The sequence below is a fragment of the Lottia gigantea genome, assembly GCF_000327385.1.
Source record: "Lottia gigantea unplaced genomic scaffold LOTGIsca_158, whole genome shotgun sequence".
Taxonomy (NCBI): Eukaryota; Metazoa; Mollusca; class Gastropoda; family Lottiidae; genus Lottia; species Lottia gigantea.
The window spans coordinates 9,119-29,442 of NW_008707924.1; the positions used below are offsets into that span (position 1 = coordinate 9,119).

A 20,324-nucleotide genomic window follows, 5' to 3' on the forward strand; every position below is an offset into this window, starting at 1 on the left:
TTCTATTTTAGATGATGTATTTATAGTTGTTGCTATTTTGATTCAATTTTAGATGATGCTATATTTAAAGGTGTTATTATTTTGATTCTATTTTAGATGATGCTATATTTAAAGGTCTTGCTATTTTGATTCTAATTTAGATGATGCTATGTTTAAAGGTGTTATTATTTTGATTCTAATTTAGATGATGCTATATTTAAAGGTGTTGCTATTTTGATTCTATTTTAGATGATGCTATATTTATAGTTGTTTCTATTTTGATTCTATTTTAGATGATGCTATATTTAAAGGTGTTATTATTTTGATTCTATTTTACATGATGCTATATTTAAAGGTGTTATTATTTTTATTCTAATTTAGATGATGCTATATTTAAAGGTGTTATTATTTTTATTCTAATTTAGATGATGCTATATTTAAAGGTGTTATTATTTTGACTCTATTTTAGATGATGCTATATTTAAAAGTGTTGTTATTTTGATTCTATTTTAGATGATGCTAAATTTATAGTTGTTGTTATTTTGATTCTATTTTAGATGATGCTATATTTATAGTTGTTGTTATTTTGATTCTATTTTAGATGATGCTATATTTATATTTGTTGTTTTTTTGCTTCTATTTTAGATGATGCTATATTTAAAGGTGTTATTATTTTGATTCTATTTTAGATGATGCTATATTTAAAAGTGTTATTATTTTGATTCTAATTTAGATGATGCTATATTTAAAGGTGTTGCTATTTTGATTCTAATTTGGATGATGCTATATTTAAAGGTGTTTTTATTTTGATTCTATTTTAGATGATGCTATATTTATAGTTGTTGTTATTTTGATTCTATTTTAGATGATGCTATATTTGAAGGTGTTACTATTTTGATTCTAATTTAGATGATGCTATATTTAAAGGTGTTGCTATTTTGATTCTATTGTAGATGATGCTATATTTAAAGTTGTTGCTATTTTGATTCTATTTTAGATGATGCTATATTTAAAGGTGTTATTATTTTGATTCTATTTTAGATGATGCTATATTTAAAGGTGTTATTATTTTTATTCTAATTTAGATGATGCTATAATTAAAGGTGTTATTATTTTGATTCTAATTTAGATGATGCTATATTTAAAGGTGTTATTATTTTGATTCTATTTTAGATGATGCTATATTTATAGTTGTTGTTATTTTGATTCTATTTTAGATGATGCTATATTTATAGTTGTTACTATTTTGATTCTATTTTAGATGATGCTATGTTTAAAAGTGTTGCTAATTTGATTCTATTTTAGATGATGTTATATTTATAGTTGTTGTTATTTTGATTCTATTTTAGATGATGCTATATTTAAAGGTGTTACTATTTTGATTCTATTTTAGATGATGCTATGTTTAAAGGTGTTATTATTTTGATTCTTTTTTAGATGATGCTATATTTAAAGCTGTAGCAATAGCAATAGCAGGAGTAACTGACAGAAGTTCTCTGTGGAAGAAAACATGCAATGATTTAAGGCATGGATTAAAACAACCATATTTACGTGGAATGTTTGCTTTTCTGGTAGCTGAAAATAATGACTTTGCCGATGTATTGGTAGGTGTTCTTGTCAACGGAGGGTCCAAAAAGAGTAGCTGGCAATGATTCAATTTGTGATTCCCAGCAACTGTTGTTAACAGATATTTAAATCAAATTGATGTAATTTGGAAATAAGCCAATAGAAATATTGTGATAATGTTGATGGATGATTTTGAACTTTAAAACCTTGTAAAAATTGAATAATTATTGTCTGCTTTATTATGAATTTGTGTGTAAAAATGATATTTAAAACTCCAGTTGCCAAATTTGTTCAATATATGCTGTATATTTGATCTGTATTTTTTAGTATGATAAAGAGATTGATGTTAAAGACAGAGTTGCCTTTGCTTGTATCTACCTACCAGATGATAAGGTAATATCATAATTAAGGCAATATCATTCTCAAAACTGATTATTGGTCTGAATGACCTGTATATTTAGATATTATGAAAAGAGGTTTTGGCCTGTACTTCTTGAGCCTTGTTTATGTACAACTGAGGCCCTTGTTGAGTAACTGAAAATGTTCATACTATTCTTATTAATTGAATACATAATTATTATTTTGAAATTGTAAGTACTTCTATCACTGTTTTCAATATATTACAAACATTAAATTCTTTACTTTCAGTTACATAAATATTTTGATGAATTCTCCAATAATCTAAAAGCAAATGGAGATTTAAGAGGTTTATTACTAACAGGTATTTCTGATCTTAAAATCTCTAGTTCTATCATTACAAGATTCACTGTTATTTCATCAATTTACAATCTATTCTGTGATGCCCTTCTCTTGTTGTTCACGCTATTTATATTATTTAGGATTTACCAGTGAAGGTGTTGAACTTGTTAGTAGATTTGTAGATGTTACGGACGACATCCAAACTGCAGCTTTAATATCAATATACTGTTGTCCTAATTCATTAGATAGAAGTGATTTAGAGAAAGTTAACATGTGGATAGAAGGGTAGGTATAGCTACAATATGATGTTTTTATTTTTATCTTTTTTTTGGTGTGAGTGTTAGTAATCACCCAAGGATGAACCCTATTTAAAATCAGAAGAATCGAAAAAATATTTAGTATGAGTTATTGCCCTTGTTCTTGAAAATGCTTTCAAATTTTAGCTCTTAAGCATGATTCTTACCGAATTTTGACAATACAGTACCACGGTGAAGGTTGAATATTTGCTTCCTAGAGTTTTCAAGAGCTAAAAATTTAACACGTTTTCAAGAACAAGGGCAATAACTCACACTCAAAATTATTCAATAGCGCCCTAAAGAGTTCAAAAGTAGTGTATGACTGAAGGTTGAATATTTCATACTGGTGATTGTTATTGTACTGCTAAATATTTTTATTCAAAATCAAAGCTGCCAGTGGGCATATATTACCTTGCCTGGCAAGCTATCTACTTTTCGTTGCATTATTTGTAAATGAAATGTGTTTCATGTTCTTATATGCCTAGTCCAATAATTTGAAAGGCCACCCCTATCCCAATTCCCAAGACAACTGTCTTGATGATGATTTTATATGTGAACACTAATTGTCAGCTGCATGAAATGAGCATATGATGTGTGGAGGCCCAGCAGTAAATGAGTATGGATAATCCCAAGGAAAATCAATGCCAAGAGGATAGACAGAAACCAAAGTTATTGTAAAAAATGGTTTTCTCTATCTTTCTCTGTGAATTTGAATAATGCAATGAAGTGGAGTGACTATGTGATGTTATTATTTATTTGTAGATATCGTAGTTTGTTGGACCAATGGAAACTTTATCATATAAGGTAGGTTCACAAGTCTATCATAATATACTGCCAGCAATTGTTTAAGATTTTCTACTTTACTACACTGATGCTGGATTTACATTTATAAATCATGATTTCCATGCATCTGAAGAACCATAGTACAGTAGCATTATGGTTTCATTGCAGTTCACCTTTAAAGATGGGTTCCCTTGTTTTCATTTATGAAAATGAAAATGGTAATACGTATATGAATAGAAAGTAGAGGTGTTCTAATAACTTGGAAAAATACCAGTTTGTCTTACATGTCCATAATTAATTCATAATTAGCTAAATTAGCTGAGAATTACCAGCAGAATTCCAAATTCCAAAGTCTTTTTTGTTTATCCAGACTGTACTTACATGGACTTTTATGATAGGTTAAAACTATTAATTACATGCAATAAGAACATAATGATATGATTAAGAATACATGATAATTCATTAGAAACACCAATTAATCAAATAGGTTGCTTAATTTCAGAAATAAGAAAGCTCATCTTAAAGCAATTTATCCATTTCAGAGCTAAGTTTGATATTAATAGAACAAAGTTTGATCCTGGTATAAGGAATGCCTCTCAAGTTCATGTCCGATGTAATTTCTGCAGTAAGTCTATCAATAGTACTACCACAATGCAGATGCAGAGATCACGTTTACCTGCTGGTATCAGTAGTCATGCCATTCATAAACCAAAGGTATTTACACATATTACATTGTTATATACTAATGTTATTGAACTGTTGCAAAGTTAAACACTTTATGTCAAACTGGAGAATACACCTAATGAACATAACATTTAATATGTCAATTGTTTTTTGTAAGCCTCAGAATGAAAATTAGTTAGTATATTACTCCAATCATAAATTCAGAGAGTATAAGTTTTGATATGATTTCAAATTTTTGTTTTCAGTTGAATAATAGGACAATATTGCAATGTTACTTTGAATAAGAAAACTATATTAAAAAACATACATTAATGATATAATTTTTATACGCCCACATGAAATGGGGGCGTATATGATGTCACCCACGTCCGTCCGTCAGTCGGTCCGTCCACAATTGCTCATAAACACTATACAAGACACAATTCTTCACCATGAGTGTTTGTAATCACCCAAAGATGAACCCTATTGAAAATGAGAAAAATCGAAAAATATTTAGTATGAGTTATTGCCCTTGTTCTAGAAAACTCATCAATTTTTAGCTCGTAAACACTCTAGAAGTCACAATTCTTGACGGATTTTGATGAAACTTGGTTTGAGTGTTCGTAATCACCCAAGGATGAACCCTATTGAAAATCAGAAGTTATTGCCCTTGTTCTTGAAAACGCTTTCAAATTTAGCTCTTAAACACTAAAAGGCATGATTCTTGCTGGATTTCTGACAAAACTTGGTTTTATTATTAGGTTCCGCGCTGAAGATTGAATATTTGCCTTCTTGAGTTTCACGAGCTAAAAATTGAACATGTTTTCAAGAACAAGGGCAATAACTCATACTCAATATTATTCAGTATTTCACTAAGGAGTTCAAAAGAAGTGTATGACAAAAGGTTGAATATTTCATACTGGTGATTGTTACTGTACTGCTAAATATTTTTATTCAAAATCAAAACTGCCAGTGGGCATATATTACCTTGCCTGGCAAGCTATCTTTTCAGACATGTCCCAACTGTCGTAAGTCTTTACCACGCTGTTCTGTATGTTTGAATAACCTAGGTACAGCCTCAGGAATGGGTCATTTTCACAATAGAGGTAAGAGCCCAATATTGTATTACTTTTTTATCAATCATACCCTGGATTATTACTGAATCTGGAAAGAGACACCAGTGAATGTTAAGTGGCTGTTGATACAAAGAATGAATTTACTTGAATTAAGTTTGCATGACAATTTTAAAATGTTAAGTTATTAATAGTAACCTGAAATTTTATCTCAACATTTGTATTGCAAACATTTAAAGATATGAAAATCAAACTCATAAATTACATTGTATTTCTTGTAGATCAGAGAAATAAGTTAACAAAGTTAGCTGATTGGTTCACTTGGTGTCAATCATGTCGTCATGGTGGCCACGCCTCTCATATCACTACATGGTTTAGGTAAGCAGCCAATCATATTTGTAATTGGCTTTTACATTCTACATTTGGCTTCAGTTAACTAAATAGGGCAGCAAACAACGAAATTTTGCCAGGCCCGGAGCATTAGATGTGGAGCGTATATTGCCGTCACCCATGTCCGTCGGTCCGTCTTTCCATCCACAATTGCTCGTAAACACTCTAGAAGGTACAATTCTTGACTGATTTTGACGAAACTCGGTATGGTTGTTTGTAATCACCCAAGGATAAACCCTATTAAAAATCAGAAGAATCGAAAAATATTTACTATGAGTTATTGCCCTTGTTCTTGAAACGCTCGTAAACACTCTAGAAGGTGCAATTCATGACGGATTTTGATGAAACTTGGTGTGAGTGTTTGTAATCGCCCAAGGATAAAGCCTATTGAAAACCAGAAAAATCTAAAAATATTTAGTATGAGTTATTGCCCTTGTTCTTGAAAACTCGTTCAATTTGTAGCTCGTAAAAACTCTAGAAGGCACGATTCTTGCCGGATTTTGACAAAACTTGGTTTTATTATTCAGTACCGCGCTGAAGATTGAATTTTTGTCTTCTAGAGTTTTCACGAGCCAAAGACTGAACACGTTTTCAAGAACTAGGGCAATAACTCATACTTAATATTATTCAGTATCGCCCTAAAGAGTTCAAAAGAAGTGTATGACTGAAGGTTGAATATTTCGTACTGGTGATTATTGTTACTGCACTGCTAAATATTTTTATTCAAAATCAAAGCTGCCATGCGTCCTCGTCCATTCTGCCGCCTTCTTCGAAAGAAGAACCCCCCCCCCCCCACCCCCCTTTTGCTCCGCCACTGCCTGGTCGATGGGCCCAAGCCTCCCTAGACCTCTCCGGGTGAAAACCAATCTCGTTAAACTGGCGCATGGCCAGTTTAGTATCCCTGTTCTAACCTCTATTAATGTATTTATATTTCAGAGATCATCTAGAGTGTCCTGTAACATCTTGTTCATGTAAATGTATGATAAACTGTATAAATGTGAAAAATGCTGAAGTTAAACTGTAAAATTGATTTATCAATTTTACAACTCGAAATAGACCTCAATATTTTTACAATATTCTTCCAGTTGCTATCCAATACGATTTCTAAAATAATTATTGTTTGATTGTCTAGATCCCATCTTTATAATGAGATGTAGCCTGAAAATATAAAATGTTCCAATATTTTGTGATTGATTAAATGATTGATACATGTATCTTCTTTTTTATACGGCCACAACGCATTTTGTCACCCTGCCTGTATTTCCATAGCCGACATTGCAGTCGAGATCACAGAACTCTCACTTTGTCATTGTTTTAATGAATTATAATTGGAAAATGAGTGCTGGCATCAAATATTAGTTATTGATCGAAGCTTAGTATATATATCTTTAATATGTTCATTAAAATCATAATTAACCTTTAATATTTACATTAATATTCCAAGTTCCTTTTAACATTACAATAATGTTCTCTATTTACAAGGAATATTGTCTGTGAAATTGAGACCCAATCCATTTTAAAATATTCATATTTCCTGATGATGTACACTACGGTGTAAATATTTCGCGTATTCTCATATCCGCCAAGCATCGGCACGTCAATGTTTACCAGTTGCGTTTCTACGGGAGGGCCAGCGCGGCGCCCCCCGAAAAATATGCCGACCCGGCTTTGCACCCATCCACCACCGCCCATACTTTCAAATTTGAAATCATTTTACATTCTACCCCACCCTGGGAAATTATGTGTCCCCTGCTCGGCCCCGCAACTACTGTTTCCTAGAACGGCCACTGTAATATCATACGTAGCCTATTTGAGTATTGAACAAGTGTTAAATTCCCCATGCTGTCCTACTGATTGCGATATTACGTGACTCAATAATTCAAGCAATATCATACGTATTTTAATATTAACTTACTTAATTCACAATTTACTCCTTATAAGATCATACCAAAAGCCTTTTTTTTTTATCTCATATGCTCTGTCGTTAAATATTACATCGAAAAGAAAATATGGATTAAAAACAGAGTTTATTTGTATTGTCATTGGATATTAATGCTAAAATATGATGCTTTAAAACACCACACCATTAGGCTATAAAATTAGAATCAACTTAAGTCTATAAACAAATGACTGTTTTGGAGCCATTTCGTGGCTCTTATGCATGCGATACTCATCCATTCTGTCATTAGTGATAGAAAACTGTTAGATGCGAGGTCTTTCAGACACAAATCTCCTATAAGTAACACACAGAACATGGTGACTGATAAACTGATTACAGTTATAGTTTTCTTCCACGCTTCGTTGAACGGTTACGATCACAAGGCGCCAGCGAACATCAATAGGATTGGGAAGAGCTCCAAAGAATTGCGACAGAGCAATATTACAACAAAACCAATGGAAGTAATTGATTATGACACCAAGCCAACTTTGAAATCAAGGAATTACACAGCGATTTCAAAGACAACTAGTTCTCATTCCTCAGTTATCAGAGAATTGAACCATCATATGAAGTTTTACAGGGGTAAGCAAAGTAAAATGCCAAATTCTTCATCCTTTTTAACATCAATAACCAGCGACCCTAACATCGATCCTTTAACCAGCAACACCATCATAGAACCTGTTACCAATAACAGTAACATAGCAACTGTACCCGTCGATCTTAACACAGAACCTCCGACCAGTGACCACAAGACAGAATCTGTAACCAGCAACCCTGACATGGAACCTGTAACCATCAACCCTAACATTGAGCCTGTAACCAGCGATCTTAAGACAGAACCTGTAACCAGCAACCCTAATGTAAAACCTGTAACCAGCAACTCTCACATGGAACCTGTAACCAGCAACCCTAACATGGAACCTGTGACCAGCGACCTTAAGAGAGAACCTGTAACCAGCAACTCCAAAGAAAAACCTGTATCCAGCAACTCTCACATAGAACCTGTAATAAGCAACTCTAGCAAGGAACCCGTAACTAGCAACACTATCATAGAACCTGTTACCAACAACCCCAACATAGTACCTGTAACCAGCAACTCTAATTTAAAACCTTTAACCAGCAACTCTAATGTAAAAACTGTAACCAGCAACTCTAATGTAAAAACTGTAACCAGCGACTCTCATGTAGAACCTATAATAAGCAACTCTAACACGGAACCCATAACCATCAACACTATCATAGAACCTGTTACCAACAACCCCAACATGGCACCTGTAACCAGCGACATTAACAAGGAACCTGCGACCAGTGACCACAAGTCAGAATCTCTAATCAACAACCCCGACATGGAACCTGTAACCAACAACTCTAACATGGTACATGTAACCAGCAGCTCTCACGTGGAACCTGTAATCAGCGACTTCAAGATAGAACGTGTAACCAGCAACTCTAATACTGAACCTTTTACCAGCAACCACAAGATAGAACCTGTAAACAGGAACCTAAACATTAAACTTAACTTGGGAGTTGCAGGAAAAAGATCAAACTTAAGAGATGCACGCAGAGACTTTTACATGGGTTTTGGAATAAGATATCAAAATATAACTCCCGTAAACAGGCCAAAAGTGTCAATGAAATCTTCATTATTTTTACTCGGAGAAACTAGTGTAACAGAAAAGCCTTACAGTAAATCTGCGTCCATAAAGGAGCCTGAGCAATTGAATGAAACGAAAAATGTGCCATTCAAATCTACGACACAAAAGACAAATAAATCATTTACAAGCGATTCGGTAAATTATGATAAATATTTTGAATATGATAAGATTTGTATGGAACATGACCAGCTGGAGGACGTTTTGATTTGTCAAGGAACTACCGAGTTTGAACGCTGTACCTCATGTGCTGGATTATGTGGCCAATTCCGATCTAAGCTTTGTTCTTGTGATGAATTTTGTCAAGTTTACCACAGCTGTTGTGACGACTATATTGATGTTTGTCATTCCAATTACTTCGAAGCTAAACAAATGTTTTCAAAGTTTATTGGAGCACAAATTGAATGTACGCCATCTCTATATTCCACCTCTTATGATGTTATATCTAGTTGTTGGTCAGAAAATAAAGATCCAAGTTTAAGAAAGCTGTGTTACAACAGAGGATACGTACCGGTCACCTTAAAAGATACCTCACTGCATTTTAAAAACGTGTTCTGTTTTCAGTGTTATTCTTTATTGGAATCTCAGGCAGAATTTTGGCAAGTTATTTTTCAAGTTCAAAATGCAGACCCAAATCAAGCTACCCAAGAGTTCCCGAAACTGATCGAATTTCGTCCCTCTTTTTACATGAAGATAAGAACTTGTGTCCACGATATAGTTGCAGCTTGCCCAGAAGGTACATCCACAGTAGATGCTTTACACTGTTCTCAAATGAGGAATTATTACTTGTTTACTCAGGACAAAAACCAGACAAAAACTGTGTTTAGAAATGATGCATGTGTTTTTTGTAATACTAACGCCAGTATTGCGTGCTTACATCAATACAAACAGCCTCACAAGAATAACAGGGTTTTTAGCATGATGATGACGGCACCAGATAACAATTTGATTATCTTACAAGCAACAGATTATACTCCCTTCTTTTGGAAGGAACTAACCTGCCAAAATTGGTCGACTAATAACTGTGAAATATCCAAATGCAAGAGTAAATATTTCTTTGAGAAAGGAAATTGTCTGGGCCAATCTTGCGCTTATCTTTACTTTAATTTGACTTTCACTAAGATGATTTCAGAATTTAATTTGAAAATATTTTTGGACACGCTATCTAATAGGATAGTTGAATCTCCATTTTCTCAAACATCATATATCCATACATGCTCTTCCCATTACAAAATGTCGGCCAATACCGCCATAGTTAATTTCAGAATGGATTATATTTTTAAATCCAAAGAGGATGAAGATCATTTTATGAATATTTCTGCACTGACTCTTATATCAGTTTTATATGAGGACAATTTTGAAGGTTATCTAAGATATTGCAGTCAAATTTGTCTTGATACTGATATTATTTCCCGTTGCTACGTGTTTTTCACGCAGAATTTTACTGCAACATATACAACTGATAAAAGTTCTGAACTTTTGACCACATGCCGGGTTGTTACTGTTTCAATTGCTCTCATGTCCTTTATGTATATTACCCGTTTCTAAATGAACATTTAGGCAACAGATGCTCCATTTTTTGACCAATTACGCCTTCGTCTCAGAAACGAGATTTTTTTTCTAGCTAAGCCAATCAGTTCACAGCTCACCATCGAAATCTGAGCCTTCAAATGTCCAGAATAATCCGCCTCTTTTTTTGAGACACCACTATAATAGAAAAGGCATCTATAGAAATAAGAAATGGAATTCCTAGTTTGAGATATTTTGAAGGAATTATGTGATTTTCGTACATTTCTAGTTCTTCTGAAGACTATTTATTCAAGACTAAAATCAACCCCCAAAAATGGCGCACCTGTTGCATGGTTTTTTCTCTGCTTTCATGTGTATATTTTATGCTTTTAAAATTTAAGAATAATAATGGAAATATATTACCGCATACATTATTTGTCTTATGTTTTGTCCTGGTTTGTGGGCTACTATTGGTTTACCACATACAGGCTCAGTTTTATACAAAAATATCCGATTGAGCGGGTATATAAAGACAGACAACTAAAGTTCAGCAGTGGAAATTCGACAGTGTTCCCAACTGTTTAGAGAATCCGTGGGTTTCGGTTTTCTGTTCCATCCAACCAAGATATTTTTTCAATGTCAGTCCTTCCGTCCGACATCGATGACATGCCAAACCGATTGAAAATCATCACAAGTTACCTTCTCGATTTTTGCTAGAATGGATATCTGAAACCTTAGGTAAGTGATCAAAGGACTAAGTTCAATGTTCACTGAAATTACAATAATTAAAATAATTCCAGTTCCTCAAAATGCTACCCTAATGTCCACTGGTGTGTCGTCTAGGTACCCCAGTATTGATAATGGAATTTTAAAGCAAATTCGACAGATTTTCCCATGTTAAATAATATGTATCTGCTAATTTTAATGAACAGCTGTGGACAAGCGTTTTACCCCTACATAAACAAACTTTTTCATGGCAGATTGCCATGACCCACAGTATGATACTTTTTAAAAGATATTTTCATGGTGTGTACATATTCAATGGAAAAGTACTCTAAAAGAATATAAAGATCAAAACGCACTTACGAATTACACGAAAGATCGCATCGTCACTGAACGTAACTTAACACGAAATGGTTACATTAGCACAATAGCATACACGTGACAGTAATTTGAATTAAGTGATGAACAATCGATCTCTGATAATATACAGTGGTGTAACCTATTTTCGTGGATATAAGGATTCAACACCGAATTACGTCAAAGTTAAAAAAAATGAGATTTTTTTTTATGTCTTAGGTGTTTCCTGAGATATTCTACAAAATAATTAAAATTGGTTTATTTCAATTTTCTTTATGAATCCTTCACTTTGAACCAGATTTCATGAGCAACCAACTCGGCAATGGCGGCAGAATGCGTCACCTATTTTCGTGTACAATGTTTGATCTATAAATAAGTCTGGAAAAACACGTTGTATGGAAACCAGGTGGTATAATAAACTTCTCTTAGTATTTATCTTTAATATCAATTCATTATAACTAGTGACAATTCCTTCCAAGAACCACGATTTAAAAAAAAATAGTGACTGACAAAATAAGATACGTAGCGTGATTTATTGCTAAAAGTCACCGAAACAACATAAGAATATGGTCCACTTTGTGTTCCATAGAAATTTTCTGCGGACACGGAATCCGCTAGTTGATCACGTGACTTTATTCGTTGGACTACATTCTAGCAGACGACATTTGGAATTCCGATTACCGCTTTGGATTATAGGGAAATTCGGCTGATAAAAAATGGTGACGTTTGGTATTAAGTGAAATCCGCCATTTTGTATTTGTCAAAGTATACATTAATACATTTTACCTTGCTTGAAACTACTGAATTCATTCTACTAGCTGATATTGTAGAGAAAAGCTATGTTTATTAAAACAAACTAATGCGGAGGTCGCGCAAGGTCGCTAATGTAAATTATTAATCCTTTCCGGAAATCCACGAATAATAGGTTTCCACGAAATTAGGTTACTCGACTGTATATGTCACGTATGATTTCAAATCCTACCGCGACCATGACAATTTCGCATCGCTGTGACGATATGGCGTACCGCTTCAATTGCGTGACTTACCATTTATTTTCATTGAATCGTCTACACGCGGCGATAGTTAAGGTGTTCCGCCCTGTAAAACAACATCGAAATCCAAAATCATTTCACTCCCGCGAAGTTGTATATGTTATTTTCCATATTCTAATTATTAAACTGGAAATAAAAGTCTTAAATTGTTTATTGATTGAGTAAGAAATCCATTTTTGAAAAATTAATTATAGAATTTTTCTTAAGAAATCTTAAGAAAATATTACAATTAAACTGTAAGCTTATTGGAAATTATCTACCGCTCAATACTGACCTTATAGATCAAAGACCACATTGGTACCATCTCCAGCCAATCAATATAGTTTATCGAACACAAGACAGGGCAATATAGATGGTAACACACGGGATTATGTATCATTTACATTTTATAATTTGATTTTGAGTTTAGCTGGATTTAGGACAATGGAAAGGATAAACAAACTTACAAATCCAATAATTATATCTCAGACCATAAACGACCCAGTTTCAAATTATGTGGCCTCGGCCGGTCCATTTAATGATTCCTACTAGTAGAAATGCAACTGTTTTAAGCTACTAGTAGTTATTATTTGCTTAAAGCTAAGACACAGAATATAAATCTCTAAATATAAAGGTTCTAATGACTTTAATAGAGTTATGAGTGCTGAAGTCATTGACTTTCTCCTCTTCTCTGTCAATCCTTTTTGAACGACTTTTATTATTGATTCTTCATATTGGAGGTAACAATAGTGACAGTTTCTAACTTCCGGTCACACTGTCAAGGGTGTGTTAATTTATGATGTATCACGGGATATTTAATAATTGTTAAGTGAACTGTAAAATGTTGTTTTGTGCCACCGGGAGGACAAGAAACTAAGTTTAAAAATAAAAGTCACAAATAAATTTTTAGAAAATTGGACTTCGATGACCTACTTATTTCAGTTGGTGTCAGTCAAGTTCGTTGATCAAACATTATCAATGGGTGCAAGGGTATACAAATCCCACCTAAAGCACATTTTTATACGCCCACATACGCCCCGTCGGTCTGTCCGTCCATCCACAATTGCTCGTAAACACTCTACAAGCCACAATTCTTTACGGATTTTGACAAAACTTGCTGAAATTGTATATTATCACCCAAGGATGAACCTTATCGAAAAGCGATAAAATCGAAAAATATTATTATTTGAAATCAAAGCTGCCAGTGGGCGTATATTACCTTGCTGCAAGCTATCTTTATAACTATTGGGCAAAAGAAATTGTTTACCAAAAAAATAGCTGATACATGTTTGAACTACTGAAGAAAACTTTCGCCCAAATAAATCTACTACAACCCAGTTTTCCAAATCAGGCCTTGTTGAAAATGTGCGTATATTGTCGTCACCCATGCCCGTCCGTCGGTCCGTCCACAATTGCTCGTAAACACTGAGTTTCTAGAAGGTACAATTCTTGACTGATTTTGACGAAACTTGGTATGATCACCCAAGGATGAACACTATTGAAAATCAGAAAATCGAAAAATATTAAGTATGAGTTATTATCCTTGTTCTTGAAATGCTCGTAAACACTCCAGAAGGAACAATTCTTGACGGATTTTGACGAAACTTGGTATGAGTGTTTGTAATCACCCAAGGATAAACCCTATTGAAAATCAGAAAATCGAAAAATGTGTTATTGCCCTTGAAAGCACAATTCGTGACAGATTTAGACGAAAATTGGTGTGTGTATTTGTTATCACTCAAGGATGAACACTATTGAATCAGAAAAATCGAAATATATTCATTATGAGTTATTGTCCATGTTTTGAATATCGTTCCATTTTTAGTCCGTTAACACTTTATTTTGACAAATCTTGGTGTGAGTGTTTGTAATCATCCGAGGAATAACCCCATTGACTAGCAGAAAAATCGAAAAATCTTTAGTATGAGTTATTATCTATGTTTTTGAAAACGCGTTCAATTTTTAGAGCTTGTCAACACGGACTAAATTTTGTGAAAATGTTTATTATCACCATGTATGAACCCAAATGAAAATAACAAAAACTAAAAAATGTTTTATAGGAGTTACTGACCCTGTTCTTGAAAACGCTTTCCATTTTTTAGCTAAAATAAAGGCAGAATTCTTGCTAGATTTGGACAAATCTTAGTAGATATTACTCAGTATCGCACCAAAATGTTCAAAAGAACTTGTGACTGCTGATTGTTACTGTACTTTATTCAAAATCAAAACTGCCATTGAGCGTATATTATTTATATCTTTTAGAAAAAAATGAGCTTTTGAACGGAATAAATAATATCTTTTAAACATATAAATTTCGAATTATATTCTGTAAATGGGTCCATATCGCCGCAATTTTCAAATGTAAAGTTGTCGAAGTTTCAAGTTAATTTTCAATTAAAACAGACACAACTGTTCGTGACACTGCAATGCAATACGATCAATTTGAAAGTTGTCTTTCCTCTGCAACTTAGAAAAAAGAATACGGCGGCTAATTGGATTATAGTATTAGGGCAACGTTTGCGTGTTTATTGTCATCTACCATCAATACAAACCAATAACTTCTTCGATTTTTTATTTAACGAATTATAAATACTCGGGTGGTGAATACAGAATTAGAAATCAGATTTTTAATGATTGCAGATTCCAGATAGTCATTCTTCATCAAAAAAGAAATATGAATCGTGAAAATATCTAATTACAATATAACGCGATTACTTTGTTGCAATTGTTATTGTATTTTGCTAAACTTTACTAATGAGGAGCAGTTTTTAAAAACATTTTTACAAATTGGTACAATTTTTATAGTGGTATTCAGATCAAGAGTATAATATATTTAGATTTGAAAAAATCAAGTCGCATTTTTTGGAACTGTTAAATGCAAATTATTGAAATTTGGATAATATATTTTAGAAATACATATTTTGAACATGGAAATGGTCGGTACGATTTGGAAGTGGCAAAATTGTTATATGTTCTAGCTTATGGAAATTTATCGTAGATATTTGCGATGTACCCCGAGCTTGTGATTTATCTTAAAGCCTTGCAATTTATACTAGAGATAAGCGATTTAACTTTGACACGAGCGATTGAACCTAACGACTTTTGATTTATCCCGTAGTCTGGTGATTTATCCCGAAGCCTTGTGATTTATCCCGGAGAATTGTGATTTAGCTCTTACACCGTGATTTATCTAGAGACTAGCGATTGAACCTAGAGATTTGTAATATATTCTAGAACCTTGTGATTTATACTTATGTGATTAGCAATTGAACCTAGAGGCTAACTATTTGACATTGTGATTTATCCCAGAGCCTTGTGATTTATTCCGGAGAATTGTGATTTAGTTCTAACGTCCGTGATTTATCTAAAGACTAGGGATTGAACCTAGAGACTGTCGATTGAAACTAGAGACTGTCGATTGAAACTAGAGACTAACGATTGAAACTAGAGACTAACGATTGAACCTAGAGACTGGCGATTGAAACTAGAGACTAGCGATTGAACCTAGAGACTAGCGATTGAACCTACAGACTGGCGATTGAAACTAGAGACTAGCAATTGGACCTAGAGACTAGCGATTGAACCTAGAGACTGGCGATTGAAACTAGACTAGCGATTGAACCTAGAGACTAGCGATTGAACCTACAGACTGGCGATTGAAACTAGAGACTAGCAATTGGACCTAGGGACTGGTGATTGAAACTAGAGACTGGCGATTGAAACTAGAGACTGGCAATTGAAACTAGAGACTAGCGATTGAAACTAGAGACTAGCGATTGAACCCAGAGACTAGCGATTGAAACTAGAGACTGGGGATTGAACCTAGAGACTAGCGATTGAACCTAGAGACTAGCGATTGAACCTAGAGACTGGGGATTGAAAATAGAGACTAGCGATTGAAAATAGAGACTGGGGATTGAAACTAGAGACTGGGGATTGAAACTAGAGACTAGCGATTGAACCTAGAGACTAGCGATTGAACCTAGAGACTAGCGATTGAACCTAGAGACTAGCGATTGAACTAGAGACTAGCGATTGAAAGTAGAGACTGGGGATTAAACCTAGAGACTGGGGATTGGAACTAGAGACTGGCGATTGAAAGTAGAGACTGGCGATTGAAACTAGAGACTGGGGATTGAAACTAGAGACTAGCGATTGAGCCTAGAGACTGGCAATTGAAACTAGAGACTAGTGAATCAACTTAGAGATTAGTCAATTTTGATTTAACCAAAGAGCACATTTAATGTTTTAACACAATGTTGTAATTTAACTTAATGACTAGTGATTTAAAATATTAAATTCTACATCAAATACTTAACCTAGAAACAAGTTAACATATTATGAGATTTAACCAAGAGACCTGCGATTTGATCTTAAGACAAGTAACCTAATCTAGGAAAATTCTTCTGATATAACATACACATAACGGAGAAAAACAATCATGTCTTGTACTGACCATGTTGTAGTTTGGTTAATTGGTATGTTTGTAAACATTGTTGCTCAAAACCAAAATGATTACCAATATGTACCAGGTATTGTTCGAAAAATAGAATGTGACTATACTCCATTTTATTTCTTCAAGAAACTAAGAAGTCATTTAGAATGTTCTTTGTGGTGTTCTAATTTGGAGGTGTGTGGGAAATATATGTTTTGCCTCTACGAGGATGGCAAGAGTGGTGGGTGTGTCATTTTTTCATCATTACAAGAATGTATGGTAGTAAAATATCCACATCCCTGTATTTGTATGGTTAAGGTGAGTGCAATCTGTTTTGAGGGTTAATTATAAAACACTGATGTAATTAAGACAATCTCCGTTCAAAAATTACATGTATATATTGCCAATGTCAAAGTATTTTCTGGTAATGGACCAAAGAGAGATAGTATTACTGATACTAAACGACTTCTACTAGACTACGTTTGACGCCATTTGTGTCCGAACTGTCCGTTTTAATGTATTAACAAAAATGAATCTTCAAAGTTTTGATGATCTCTTTCATTCTCCTTTAAATATTGATTGTTGAAGCCGGTCAGAATTATACTAACCACATTCCGTACTCCCAAATATTATACTTTTACAGATTTACTAAATTATTATTTTTTCATACAGAAATCTGTTAAGTCAACTGATAGTACACATAAATGTTTAGCCGGTTATTATGGTTCTCGTTGTCAAAACGTTATGGAAGGTAAGGAATTATATTTGGAACCAATGTGACAATTTTCCTTGATATTGTTGATGAAACTGGAATTAAACCAAAACAAAAACTTTGGCTTACTTACTAATTATACATGTTTAACAAGGAACCGAAGTGGAAAACGTATACTACTTCCGATTCCCCTTGGATTTATGGGTAAGATGTACCTACTATGGCCTTACAATCAAGTTTTCTAGATGAGGCCATACAAATATAAATGATTGGCAAAGTAAATTACCCATCGTGTAAATGAATCGTGGAATATTGCAAGACGTATGATATAGTATAGGAAATCTTTAATTTTGTTTAAGGTTGGAATTCTTCGAATTCACAATTTATTTTTCGCAATTCAAATTTCGACGGTGATCTGTGAAAAACCATTATAATATACATAGTTAAAACAGTTCCCGTCTCTAAAACTAAGGAGAACCTGTCAAATTGCGGTATGCTTGAATTGAAATTGTTTATTCACATCAATAATTATCAGATTGATTTTGTCTTTCCAGATTGTAAACATGGGTCTACCATACCAGAAATAAATAACCATAACAGTGTCAAACAATACTTCGTGCAGCCTTCTCCTGATGTCAAACCCTTTGAGGTTTACTGCAGATTTGGGGCCATCGTATATACATTCGTAATGGGTCGTCGCTTTGTTTCTGACAAATCCTGTAATACCCTCTTTAACCAAACTTGGCATTGGTATAGAAATGGATTCGGGCGTTATGATGCTGGTTACTGGCTTGGATTAGAAAAGCTCCACCTGTTGTCAAATTTGTCTGGACGGAATCCTATCATGGAAGTTGTCGTCCAAAATACAACCTATGCCTGTCAAGACAGATATTCGGGATTCATTGTTGGAGATGAAAAAACTGATTATACTCTAAATTTGGGTGTAAGATTGACCACAGGTTATAGCAGACCACAATGTAGTGGGACACTAGCTTCTGGAGGTCTTTCAGCTCGTGGACGTCCTTTCGCGACAGAAGATCATTACAATGAGGCACATGATTGTCCAAATAGAATGAAAAGTGGGTGGTGGTTTGCAAATGATTCAGCATGTACTGTTACAAACCTTAATGGACCCATTGGGAGAGACCTTAATCCAAAAATGTCTTATGATCCCGATTTTCTTTTGCAAAATTTAGAGAAGGCACAAATATACTTAGTCAACTTATAAGACCAAGGTCATCAATTCAATGTATCCAATAAAAGTAATAGTATTATGATTTGTATTGAAGAAATTGTTAAACAAATCTTATCAAAATTTTGACAATTTGATAAAAAGAAGTATTGTTTCATGATCATAAAAGATAATATGATAATATATTGGTTGTTAATAAAGTATGGACTATAATTGATATATTTAATGGTTATAGTTCATACTTTATCAACAACCAATATATCATCATCATTATTATCATTATGTCCCATTGATACATGCCTGTATATATTTATGCTTTGCCTTTATGGTACTTCATTTATTCTATTTAGTTGTACACTTGATAACGACCATCGAATCTTATCGAAACGTTGTGTTTAAGAAATAAAGTTATTGTTATCAATATGGACTTATATTCAATTTCGTGTCAATCACTAAATGCCTATCAAACAGTTTACCGAGAAGTAACGTAAATTTTAAATTTCTCAAATTCAGTCATACGCTTGCTCGCTGACCTGAGGGTCCAGGGTTCAATCCCGGCATAGGTCGAGATAATACCTTCGGATTTTTCAACCCGGTTTCCCCCTGTCATTGATGCAGGTACGAGGGACTGATATGGAAAAAGCGTCTAGTCGTTCGGATAGGACAATAAACCGAGGCCCCGTGTGCTACAGGCTGTGCACGTTAAAGATCCCTCGACAGTTGGAAATCGAAAAAGAGCAGGCTAATGCCACTGTCCTGGCAAAATTTCCCTCATTGCACCCTGCATGGCGTTGCCCGTCTTCAATAGCCCACATGGTGCGGAAAAGTAGGACGTAAAACTCCATTCATTTCATTTCATTTAATTCAGTCATAATTTAGCTATAGTGGACAATCATTGCATCTTCTATAGTTGTTAAGTCTTAAAAACTTTGAGTAGAAATCAAATGAAAATATGTTGGTTGTTGAAATTTTTGGACAATCTTCTCTTAAGTTTACTGCACATGATTAATAGAACCATCAGTTTTGAGTTTTGACGTAAATGCTAGCTAACACGATATTGTCCTAAAATATTTGGATTATACAAATGTAACCCCACTACCCAATACGTAATCATTACATTGCTTTTGTCTTCTGACAAAACGCCTGTCTGAGAAGAGTTTCCGTCAGTAGGAAATTCTGTTCATTAAAACATTTTATTGATAATAATATTTTGAGAGTTTGATGACAAATGTCTATTTACTTTGATATTGACAACAATAGTTTCATATTATACATCAAGTTGTAATATTTGTAAAGATCTTATTACATATGACTACCAGTGTATA

General features: G+C 33.8%; 2 protein-coding genes across 2 annotated transcripts in view; both read left to right on the forward strand.

The window, feature by feature from the left end:
- LOTGIDRAFT_238666 (hypothetical protein) overlaps positions 1-6,662 on the forward strand; it is a gene marked incomplete at its 5' end in the record, with an annotated part of 13,593 nt that extends 6,931 nt beyond the window's left edge. The window contains 9 exons of the mRNA XM_009050874.1: positions 1,417-1,583; positions 1,873-1,938; positions 2,194-2,266; positions 2,385-2,529; positions 3,303-3,344; positions 3,866-4,037; positions 4,999-5,092; positions 5,341-5,437; positions 6,386-6,662. Coding sequence (XP_009049122.1) covers positions 1,417-1,583; positions 1,873-1,938; positions 2,194-2,266; positions 2,385-2,529; positions 3,303-3,344; positions 3,866-4,037; positions 4,999-5,092; positions 5,341-5,437; positions 6,386-6,473 — 944 coding nt within the window. The 3' untranslated portion in view covers positions 6,474-6,662. The remainder of the gene's footprint in view (positions 1-1,416; positions 1,584-1,872; positions 1,939-2,193; positions 2,267-2,384; positions 2,530-3,302; positions 3,345-3,865; positions 4,038-4,998; positions 5,093-5,340; positions 5,438-6,385) is intronic.
- Positions 6,663-8,653: 1,991 nt separating this feature from the next.
- LOTGIDRAFT_173395 (hypothetical protein) lies at positions 8,654-19,035 on the forward strand (the record flags this gene model as incomplete). Its single annotated transcript, XM_009050875.1, has 4 exons — positions 8,654-9,776; positions 17,193-17,413; positions 17,768-17,846; positions 18,362-19,035. The coding sequence occupies 4 exons, from the start codon at positions 8,654-8,656 to the stop codon at positions 19,033-19,035; spliced, it is 2,097 nt and encodes a 698-aa protein (XP_009049123.1).
- Between the last annotated feature and the right edge of the window lie 1,289 nt (positions 19,036-20,324).